This window comes from Lepisosteus platostomus, chromosome 3 (assembly GCF_059453375.1).
Source record: "Lepisosteus platostomus isolate fLepPlt1 chromosome 3, fLepPlt1.hap1, whole genome shotgun sequence".
In the NCBI taxonomy this organism is placed as follows: Eukaryota; Metazoa; Chordata; class Actinopteri; order Semionotiformes; family Lepisosteidae; genus Lepisosteus; species Lepisosteus platostomus.
In genome coordinates this window covers 34,501,999-34,514,050 of record NC_142613.1, presented here as the reverse complement: position 1 = coordinate 34,514,050, position 12,052 = coordinate 34,501,999, and the positions used below count along the sequence as shown (strand labels likewise).

Genomic DNA, 12,052 nt, shown 5'->3' with positions numbered 1-12,052 from the left:
ACCTCTATCTCATGATATGGTTCGTGCAGTAGCCCTAATAAAAAGCTGCATCCGTGAGCATGCAGAACTTAAAAGAACACTAACAGAAACAGTTTCCCAGTAAGACACGCTCGACGGTACCACAGAGTAATTGGCAGAAATAGCCAATACTAAAGAAAAATAAAGCCTCACGTGCTGTCACTGCTTATAAAGTTACTGGGGAGAGCACCCACTCGTCAGACTTACTGAAACAGCCTATTAATATCTCAGCCATTAATTATCGATAATGGCAATAATGGAATAAATTCATCATTGCAAATTCACACACTTAACCAAAGGTTCTTTATTCTGACTGGCACTTAGATTGCAGTAGGTTCTGTGTGCTAGTGGGCTCTGTATGCCTGTATGTGAAAGTGATTAACAAGTAAAAAAAGCCATAATTTCCCCGTGTATGAAGACATCAGTTTATATTAATCTTGAAGAAATACAACAATGGCAAATATACATAGGCACACATAGATACTGTATAAGCCCCTCTGTTTACCAAATCTCTCAATAACGTACTGTACAACAGATACTTAAGAATTTAAGGTTCCAAATGGGAAGAGGTCATTGATCCCATCTTTCTCAGTTGTTAGTTTAATGAGTTAATGAGCCTTTTCGTGGATCACAGAGTTTGAACTTTTTTTTGCAGCAGGGAAACTTCTTTTCAGACCTCTCAGGCTGAATCCTCCTGCACCCCTGCTTGTTGTGACCACACAGTCCTTATAGGGTGTGTAACTGGTTCCTGCTGCTGTGCTGAATGTGAAGAGAGATCAGCAAGCTGGTTTTCACAGTCATATACTATACATATACATTACACTCCTGGTATCAGCTGACTGCATTCACAGTTGATGTCTCTCAGATGATTGTATCCTACAGTGGCAGCATACTGTGTTTCCTTTTTACCTTTTTATAAAATACCCAAAGGTTTTTTAATACTAATAGAGATCCACGATGTTATGTTTGATCTAATATATCTAATTTTTCATTTTTTAAAGTTTTAAACTTGTTTAGAAGTAAAGAAAAAAAAGTACTTTTTTTAAACAGAAACATGAAAGCAGAAATTCTATATTTAAAACAGAACTAAAAATGAGCACCCAAAAGTGAAATAATTAAGACAAAACATGAATTTACAACACAGTAAAAGAGAATATGTGAGTATGTTAGATGAATTATATCATGTGTTTTATTATTTGTGTTCATGCCAGGAAGTAGCAAGAAACAGGAAGTATATGTACACTTTGAAACTATGGATACATATAAAATGATCTGTGCTATAGAGTAAGTAAACCAAACTTAGAAAGTACATGCACAAAAACACAAACACATTGAGTTTATAATACTGTTCATCACTACATCCTGATTTCTGTGAAATATTTGTTGGTTTGGACTGATAGATCCTGAGAAAGCAAAAATCCATTATCCAGTGAAACATTCCTTTGCTATCATTCAGTTATTTTTTAACTGAAATAGACAAAACTAGAAAATTTTGAAACAGTGATCAAAAGAAAGTAAAGAACCTCCTTCTGCTAGCTCCTTCCTGTATGTGCAACTCTGTCCCGCCAGAAACCACATCAAACCAAAGAGTGAAAGCCTCCAACCAAAGAAGATTGGTGGTTGAAAATGTCAGAATTCTTTGAAAAGCTACGAGGGGCAGGATTGGTTCCTGAGTAAATGTTGCTGAAGTTTTTTGTTCATATTCAAAATAAGAGGGTGCTGTACTATCAAGTCATAGTGTTTCACAAGGTGAAAACATTTTTAACATTTCAAATTCTGTTTTCATTAGTCAAGGGCATATTGTTCTTTATAGAAAAACTATATAACTATTCATGTTTACAGGGTTTTTGCTTTTTGTTGCTGTAAATTCTACAGTTTAATCAGTGATTTAAACAGTTCCCATAGTATGTTTAAATATGCATGTACATATATATATAGCCAGATTAAATGTCTGAATTTGGATGTTAACACAGACAGTTTTAATGTGTAAACAATACTAAAATGGGCAATTTATCTTACTTATGCTTACTTATCTTTTGTTTGCTAGGTCTGCGTGGAGAAACTGATGCCTTTGAGTTCATTTTCTAATGCCTTTCACCAGCCAACCTATAACAAACAGCCCATGTACAAGAAAGCAATTTATGAGGTGCTTCAAGTAAGTGAAATATGGTTGATTTTGAAAAATAATTGTTTCCACAGTCATGTAGAGGCTTTAAGTTAAAAAAGACCAAAATATGTATAACATAGAAAACTTTCAAACAAAAGTTGATATTCTTAAAATGGAAATGACTTTTTATGTATCAGATACCAAAGAAAGCCAACAATCCAGGACCAAAGCCTTCATCAAGAGTCAATTTTGAGAGCCTTAAATCTAAATTTATAAACCCCCACCTCTTGCCATGTGATGTACTGTATCTGTCATTTTTCTGAAGTTCTGTTGATCTATGTTCCATTCCCACGTGTGTTATTGATGTCTGGGTTTTTGGCAGCCCTCTCTATCATGTAAAACACAATGGCAGTGCATTCACTGCTGTGCAACCACATTCAAAAACACAACCGCAGCTTAAATTATGTGCAGTGTAACATGGTTGCATTGTAGAGCAAGTGCAATATTCTGGAGTTGACAAGGTTAACAAGGGCTGGGCTGATTAACCCACACACTGTCACTTACACACAAGAATCAATTAGTGTAAAATGAGCTTTATTGTGCAAAAAAGCAAAAATAAACTTGAGACCTAAGTCAGATAAGCTGGCCAAGACTATAAAATACAATCAAAGCATGAGAAAATATTGCAGTGTGTTATTCTGTATTGTTAATGCAAACTTTTACTTTACTGTCTAAAAGGATGCTGTATGTTTAAGGCTTAACTGGAAACTATTGTTAAAAGTCCATCAGTCCACTGAAACTGCATGATTTGTAGGCAATGAATGTTCCTCTATCAGCACAAAGTTTTAGGAGTTCCGTTAGCCTCAGATGAATTGTAAGTAGCTAGTATTGGGGAAAAAAGGACTTAATTTATCTTTGCATATCCCTTTTTGGAACAAATGTTCTGCAGTATCACAAAAAATAACTTCACAAAAAAGCACATACTCTGCATTCTCAAAAGACACTAGGTGTTAAATTTAAATTAGAAAAGAAAAAGTTAATTATCACTTAAACATGTAAAATGGCATGAAAGGTTAGAATAGAAAGAGGCACAGAGCTACAGATTTTAGTTGTTAACAATATAAACTGCAGCAGTATTTATTGTTTTCTGTAACTGTTATCATGACAGATACAAAACATGTTCTTCTAGTGCTTACAGTATGAACATTTTATTCTGATAATTGAAAGCCTCTGTAAGTAACTTCATGATATGTAAAGCATCACAGGAAACCTCTGGAGTGATAGAGAGGATAGAGAGGAAGCATGACTACAGTGAGAGCTGGAAGCATTCAAATTGTGCACTGTACACCATGTGTGTGACACCGAGAACACTTGTCATAATGACTTTGTTTGATGTATCATCCTGTTCAAATGAAGGTTGCGTGTCACATTAAAGGTCCTGTGATCTTTTGGCAGGTGGCCAGCAGCAGAGCAGGAAAAATCTTCCCTACCTGTCCTGACACCGATGAGACTGACACATCAAAATCAGTAGACCTTCAGAACAAGCAGATGATCGAGTGGGCAATGGGCGGGTTCCAGCCAACTGGGCCAAAAGGACTGGAGCCCCCAGAAGGTAGTGATTAAAACAGCAGCTCTGCTGACAGGCACTGGGCTCTAATACCCACAATGCCCACCTGGGCAAATTTGGTGTGCTAGTCCCCAATTCTTGGGCTTTGTTAGCATGTTTTTGTCTTTCTTAGTGTTTGGGTGGGGTTTACTGTTTTCCCCCATGGCTGCCTAATGATGCAGTACCTGTTAAAAAAAACAAGACTTAGTGGCTGTCTTTGGCTACTTCATAGCACTAGAAAGCACAGCAGATTTAATTTAAAATCTGTCTCGGCTAAAATAAAAGTCTGACCTTCTTGGGACCCATGAGAAATAGAGTTAGCACCTTGACAAGGATGGTGTTTTCAAAGGTGATTCAACTTGTTTTTTGCTGCTCTTTTTCAGTGTGCAGTGTGCTTTGTTTTTTTATCTTAATTTTAAACAGCACAATTTAAAATGAGATAAAATTACCACTAGATAATTAAACTTATGCTATCAAATTAGATATGTGTTCTAAATAGTTTGAAAAGGTTCTTTGTCAACATGTACAATAGGAATTTGAACAAATGTGTACAAAATAAAAAAGCTTCCACTTCACCAGCATTTCAGAGCTCGGTAGTGTCAAAATGCTCTTTACAACTTTCAATTAATTTCAGTTTACAGTTACAGAATAACAGGGTTATCAATATTTACTGATAAGTGCCTTCCTTTTTGTGGACACATTATTTGCTCCAAAACCCAGTGTTTACTACCATAATAACTCACTTATGCAGTTGTTAATTGTATTATTCAGAAATGTAGATCCTTTTCAGTACAAAAATTGCTGTTTCCATGTCTATTCTTTGCCTTTTTCACATTAAAACTACTCTTCACTTTACTGTAAGTGCATTTAGGGCTGCGGTTTCTCAGTCTTATGAACCACATTTATTTGGCTGTCCACAGGAAAGAACGTTTGCTCCAGTTTTTTGCTCCTGCTGTTTTCTCAGAAGTCGGTACTGTGCATCCAGCTACAAATAATGATTTAAAACCTTGGTCAGAGCTGAAATTCCTGCTTTAAAAATGGTTCCCCTTCAAGGCTGGTACCAAGCTTTGGGAATGTGCTCCTTGTTGTTGCAATGTTGAAGTCACAACGTTTCTTCCCCTCCCCAGAGGAACGTAACCCCTACAAAGAAGTTTACACTGAGATGTGGGTGGAACCCGAAGCTGCAGCCTATACCCCACCTCCACCAGCCAAAAAGCCAAGGAAAAGCACAGCAGAGAAGCCCAAGATCAAGGAAATCATAGACGAGAGAACCCGAGGTACTAGAAACCTGCTCCTGCCCACTTCTGCGAGTGTACCTACAGAGTCCACTTTGTTACACTGAGACCTATTGAAATGAAATATAAACCTTTAAGAACCATGGGTAGTTTAATATAGTGGATTGCAAGGTTAAAACCTGTGCACATTACACTACTGCAGAAATAGCAGAAACCTAAGAGCAGGCACTTCTTTGCTAATGATATTACGATACGTGAGTTTAACTGATTAAGTAGCCTAACTCTTGACATCCATGTACTCTGATTGTAAAGAGCTGCATATAAAGTGAATATTGCTTGAAGCATATTACAATCGAATAAACATGTTCATGCTTATACCTCCATCCTGTGGTTTGGACTTTATTTAGTCCTGGCCTGTGATCTACACCAGTGCCAACCTACCCATCGTTACACTGCTGTCTGCAGAAATGTGAGTAATGTATCAGAGCTGGGTACTTTACTGGGTGTAAGTCTGGGGGGAGGTGGCTAGGCTGGAAATCAGTATATGCTGTAAAACTGGACGTGAAGCAACCCTATTCTATTCCTAGGGCTGAAAAGTGACTTTCTTTTTTTTTTAATTTTAGAGCGGCTCGTGTATGAAGTGAGGCAAAAATGCAGAAACATAGAAGGTATGTGGTTTATCTTTCACTGCTTGGCCATAGTGTCCCTTCCATATGACGGACAGCATCTGTCTCTCATTAACTGCATCAGCGACTCTTAGCGCTCATTTCGTTCTAGCTGATATTTAAGAGTCTTGGACAGACATCAAAGTCTGTACAACAAGCACACACTTCATCCACAGAAGAGTTTCTGCAACAATCCCTTGGACAGATTCAATTCTGTGAGAGGAAGTGGGTCACTGATGTTGAGCAGCAAGTAATCCGATGGGGCCATTGCTGAACTGCTGAAGAGGATTGTGTCAGTGACACGAACAAAACACAAAGCCTGCTGTCTTGTCCCTTGCAAAGTACTTCTTAAGTTTAAAGGCTTATTTTGCTTGTGACTGCAAAACGCTATTACTAGGCAGGGCTGCGTTGCTATACTTGCAGGATAAATGTTTTTATTTAGATTTAAAGTGTATGCTTTTCTTTACAGATATTTGCATTTCCTGCGGAAGTCTGAATGTCTCCCTTGAACATCCTCTCTTCCTGGGAGGCATGTGCCAAAACTGCAAGGTATGTTTATGTGTTTGCCTTTCCAGTTAGATAGATAGAAAGTCTCCTGAAACACTGTGCTTGGACAAAGAGCTAATTAACAGTCTTACCCATAGTTTTCTGCAGCTGCCTTAACTCCTACCCAGTGATAGAACAGTTCATTCGAATAGATATGTTCTTCTTTTCTGTTTTGGACCTGTATATAGTATAAGCATGGCAAAAAATTGATTATATTGGTTTTTGCAGGGCAGTCCTTCACATTTAATCTCATTGATTTATTTAAAATATTTATCTAATATTTTTTATTTAATACCAGAACAATCAAATGCAATTTGTATCTCATTTTATTTTTCCCATAAGTATATTGAAGAGGTGAAAGGAAAAAGGTTATTCTTTGTAAATGTAAAATTGCAGGGGTGCCTATAAATCTAGTTACTTCCACCCTCCAACATTATTATGTTTGTTATTGTATATTGATATGCTTGATCTTTCTGTCAGTATGAACTTGATGGGGTTCTAAGGCAGTAAACAGGGCTAATAACTAAATGAAATTTTCAAATTAAAATTTCATTTTAAGTTACTGTAAGGCTGTTAATACAAATGCCCCGATTCCTTTATTACACATTAATATAAGGATGGCGTCTCCCAATGTAACATTTTTACTGGCTGAAATCTGTTAAGTCTGCTTCTTACCATTTCTTACAATTTCAACATGTACCCAATAAAGGAGTTTTGGTTTATGAGCAAGTGCAGGTAGTGGTGAAGGGGTATCGTACAATTACGGGAGCTTAAGGTGATTGTAGGGAAGTACTGTACATTTACATGTTCTGGTAATCTGTGTGGATTCCTGTAGGAGTGGAGTGTAATGACTACTGTGTGTAGGGATTTATGTCTTTCTGTAATGTTATGTTCATTTTTAATATAATGTTTCTTTTACTGTTTTTTATCTCTTTGTGTAAAACAGCTGCTTGAGGGCTAAGCAAATTTCTGAGATAATAAATTTTTATTGCATCACATGTTGACTTTTGAGAGCTGTATTAGTGAGAAAACGAATTGTGTGCTGTATTCTAGTCACGCGGTATGAGCAGTCCTGTCACTGACAGGAGTCAAAAAATTTTGCTACTTCGCTCAATAGGACACAGTCAGAAACGTCACATTAGCAAAGTGTCAGTCGATACTGCTCTTTTAGTGTTCTGATAGTGTTTGTTAGGCTCAGATCTTGGCAGTTATGGTCTCTGGCTTCACACGCTTTCTTCTCAACTTTCACATCACAGAGCCGCATGCGTTTTGGCTTCAGCAACAGTCGTATCTGAGTTACAGGGAACAAACACTGTTCTGCGTTTTTCAGAATTGTTTCCTGGAATGTGCGTATCAGTACGACGATGACGGATACCAGTCGTACTGCACCATCTGCTGCGGGGGCCGCGAGGTGCTCATGTGCGGAAACAACAACTGTTGCCGGTGAGAAATGTTCCAGACCTTGAGCATATTGTGGGGCCAGCCGAGGACATCTTGAAGACAAATGGCAGCAGTAAAGTTGTGGGAAGAGACAAGGCCACAAGAAAAAGGATCGAGTCTGTGTGAATCCAAGGTTTAACAATAGGGTTTATTCTAGTTTTGTTTGAGATTGTTTATTTACTGCTACAGCTTTATTGGTCAGGTTTTGTGACCTATGAATGCTTTAAAAGGCTATAAATCAAATACAGTGTTTCTTTCAGTCAGACCAGGCTACTGCAAAACAGTGAAATTCCAAATACATACAGTATATGTGAAAAGGATGCAAGAAATAATATTTAAAATGTAATCAAAAATATTTATTATACACTGTTTTAACAGCAAACAAATGCTCAAATGCTGACATTTTGTCACAACCAAACTCATTATCACAAAAGGCATGTACGGTGAAAAGTGCAACTAGTAGGACAGGGAAGTGAAATTTTACTGTGTACTATTCAGGGGTTGAATTTCAGCGCAACGGTATGCCACACAATTTTAGTTATTGCACATCTTGTATTCGTTATAGCCGGACGAACAGGGATAGAAAACGGGTTGATTTTGATTGCTGTCAGACAGACAATTCAACTTTGTGGCCCTCTGCCACTTGATGAAAGATGTACTGGTGCATGTACAGTAGTCCTTCTCTCGAAGCATTTTCAAAGGGAAGACAGACTTCTCCACAGTTCAAGCTATGGTTCGGTATACTAAAGAGGCACTGACAGAGGTATTAGTGCATCCTGGTCCTTCAGAGCCTCCTTGAAGATAACAACTTTAAAGGAGACAATCTGTTTGATTGTCATACACAAAAGCCTGCCTTTGACAACATGAAAAGCAGATACGTGGGTTCTATCAATCAATCAATCAAGGTTTATTTATCAATGCATGAACAATACAGCCTACAGCAGTGTTGTGGGCAATGAAATGCTTTATCTGCGAGCTCGTTAAGAGGGATATACAGTAAGGGTAGAAGGACAGAAGTTTATAGGGATTAGGTTAAGGCTGTGGTTGACTGTTTAGCAGTCTTATTGCCTGGGGGAAGATGCTGTTTCAAAACCTGTTGGTCTTGGTCTGTATACTTGGTATCGTTTTCCAGATCATAGTAGAGTGAAGAAGTTGTGGTTAAGGTGACTGGGGTATCTGAGGATAGACCTGGCCTTCTTGAGGCTTCTAAAAGAGGAGATATACTTGATGTTTGGTAGCGTGCAGCCGGTAGTGATTTGAGCCAGTTTCACCACCCTCTGCAGTACCTTGCACTCTCAGGTGGAGCAGTTACCATACCAGGCAGTGATTCAGCAAGTTAGGATGCTTTCGATGGTGCACCTGTAGAGATTGTTCAGGATGTGTGACGGCATGCCAAACTTTTTTAGTTTGCAGAGAAAGAATAGACACTACCGTGCTGTCTTGGCTACGAGGTTGGTGTGGTGGGTCCAGGTTAGATAATCTGTGATGTTGACACCAAGGAATTTGAAACTGTTGACTCTCTCCACTGCAGACCCATTGATGTGAATGGGTGCGTGGTCTGTTCCCCGATGCTTCCTGTAGTCTACGATCAGCTCCTTAGTTTTGCTGGTGTTCAGAGAGAGGTTGTTGTCCTGGCACCATGCGTTTCTACCTCCTCCCTGTACAAAGACTCATCACCGTTCGTGATCAAGCCGATGATCGTTGTATCATCCGCAAACTTAATGATGAAGTTTGATTTGTTCCTGGCAACGCAGTCGAGGGTGAATAGAGAGTAGAGCAGAGAGCCAAGTACGCAGCCTTGGGGGGCGCCTTTTTTCAGAGTCAGGGTAGAGGATATATTTGTGCCTAGTCTCACCACCTGCGGTCAGCCCATCAGAAAGCCCAAGATCCAATTGCAGAGAGGGGAGCTTAGTTCTAGATCCCAGAGCTTAGTGATTAGCCTTGAGGGTACGATGGTATTAAATGCTGAGCTGTAATCAACAAACAACATTCTCAAATACGTTCCTTTTTAATCTAGGTGTGAAAGGGTAGTGTGTAGAGCAGTGGCGATGGCATCCTCTGTTGATCTGTTCTGTCGGTATGCAAATTGCAGTGGGTCCATGGTGTCAGGCAGTAAAGATGAGCTTTGATGAGCCGCTCGAAGCATTTCATGATAATAGATGTGAGTGCAACAGAGGCGGTTTAGCAGAGTCATTTAGGCAGTTGACTCTGATTGTCTTGGGGATCAGGACAATGATGGTTTTCTTGAAGCAAGAGGGGACTGTGCATTGAGTAAGGGAGAGATTAAATATGTCCGTGAAAGATGCCTGCCCGTTGATCTGCGTAGGCTTCAGGACACGACCAGGGATAGCATCGGGGTCAGGAGCTTTGCGTTCTAGTCTAGTGGATTTGTCTTTTTAAAGACCTTGTACACATCAGCTCTGGAGACAGACAGTGGGTGTTCCCCCTGGTTTACTGGGATTTCCTTAGCTGGTTCTGTGTTATTGATTTCGAACCTTGCGTGAAATGAATTTAGTTAATCGGGGGGAAAGGCGGTGCGTGTCGTTTTGCTGAGTTTCACTGAGGGTGTTGCTGAGGGTTGCTTGATGAGGAAGAAAAACTATCTTCCTACTCCTAAGTTTTCATCTTGTACCTTCAATGAAGAGGAGGTTGGCAATAAAAGACAGATTGACAAAAAGATTTTTGAATTTCAAGCCCTGCTATTGAAAAATATATTTTAATTCAGCTTTTATTTCTGGATATTTTTGTGCATACAGTACAGTTCACAGTTTTAATGTCAGCTCAACACAATGTCATTTGTTTTGTTCAATCCTCCAATTTCAGGTGAGTATTTAAATTAATTTAAATTAATGAATTAATAAAAAAAATATGTTTTTAGTGGTGATGAAACATTTGCATCTGGCAGCATAGCCTTTGTAATTCTCCTGTCTCCTGCTCTCTGGAGTTTGTAATCTCTTTGACTTGTTATTTTAGGGTTTTTCTTCTGAGTTCTCAAGCTTTTCTGTCATTAACCGTTGTCATCTTCCTTGGACAACTTGTCTTTTCCAATTGCTTACTTCTCCAGTAATTTATTTATTTTTCAAGGCATTCTATATTGTAATATTGTTGTATATTGTATATATAATATATTCTATATTATATATACAATCCCAATCTCATTGTAATGGTTCCAATTGGATTTTGTTTTGCTCTCATCTTCGCTTGCTTTTCAATCACCGACAACTCTTCTAGGCTTCCTCTTGGTTTATGCCTTCTAAATCAAGAGGCAGATCCAGAGAGTAAACTTCAGAAGCTGGAAACATTGTTTTGTTTTCAAAACTAATGCAACATGGAACACCTGAGCATTTAGAAGCACATGTGAGCCATTTGTTCCAATACAGCACTTACAGTACAGTATGCTCACCTGAAATAGGGAAATGAAACAAATCACATTATTCTAACATGAATAAATATGTATGTAAAATAATAGCTGGGAACAAAAGCTGACATTCTGTACTTCTGTATTCATTCTTTCCTCATTTGATCTGAAGTTTCATTAGTACACATCAAAAATGACAAATTTCACTTCATTGTCCCAGTGTTCCACTGTACAGGATATATGATTTATTACAGATGAACTAATGGCAGTTAATCCACTTACTTTAATGGCAACTAATCTTTTATATAGCACTTCAAATTGCTCATATGGATACATTATCTTCAATTGTCAATAAGCCAGTTTTCTCATTGGCAAATTTTAAAGTCAGTAATGCATTTTATGCCCTAGTAACGCACTAATAGGTAATAGATGAGGCAGAGATTGGGAGCCGTTGTCTAAATACACATCCATCATCAGCACAGTGTTGAATACTTTTGATAGAAATAGGGGTTGAAATAGCAGAGTGACAAGACAAGGGAAATAGCTAACAGTGGTCAGCTCTGATGAGATTCCCTAGAGAAAGGCTAAACCCATTGCCCGACTTTCTCCTGGCAATTGTGCAGGAGAAAGACTAGATAAATGAAGAGATTGGAGAAACCCCATACACTTTTCCTGATCATATTTAGTGTACAAACTGTTTAATTTTAGAAAATGGCAAAATGTGGGATTATTCATGTTCTGATGGTAATACCCCTGACAGCAAGAATGTCTGCAAAGTGTTCATTCCTTCAGAGATTTAAAGCTGTGGAATACCTGGGCCAGCTATACATAAAATAATAATTCTGCCATGGTCTGTGTATAAGAAATTGTCACAATGTCTAAGCAGCTAATTCAGACATTTTATAATATGGCTGGTTTCTAATGCAGTATTATTGGAAGCAGTGACCTGTTTAGTATGTTCTAAATAAAGGTTAGCTGTGATTTCTGTAAAGCAGTAAAGTAAGTATCTGTGCAATTTTAACTTCAGTTTTGCTGCAAGATTTTAAGGAAATATAAAAATAGCATTGCAGTTCCTCC

The 12,052-nt window shown here is 38.3% G+C and overlaps 1 protein-coding gene across 8 annotated transcripts in view; it reads left to right on the top strand.

Moving 5' to 3' along the window:
- Positions 1-12,052, top strand: part of LOC148674790 (DNA (cytosine-5)-methyltransferase 3A-like) — a 283,034-nt gene that overhangs the window by 244,108 nt on the left and 26,874 nt on the right. For all 8 annotated transcript variants that reach the window (XM_088625424.1, XM_088625421.1, XM_088625419.1 and 5 more), the window contains 6 exons: positions 2,066-2,173; positions 3,581-3,737; positions 4,859-5,008; positions 5,590-5,634; positions 6,101-6,180; positions 7,508-7,620. In XM_088625424.1, coding sequence (XP_088481550.1) covers positions 2,066-2,173; positions 3,581-3,737; positions 4,859-5,008; positions 5,590-5,634; positions 6,101-6,180; positions 7,508-7,620 — 653 coding nt within the window. The remainder of the gene's footprint in view (positions 1-2,065; positions 2,174-3,580; positions 3,738-4,858; positions 5,009-5,589; positions 5,635-6,100; positions 6,181-7,507; positions 7,621-12,052) is intronic.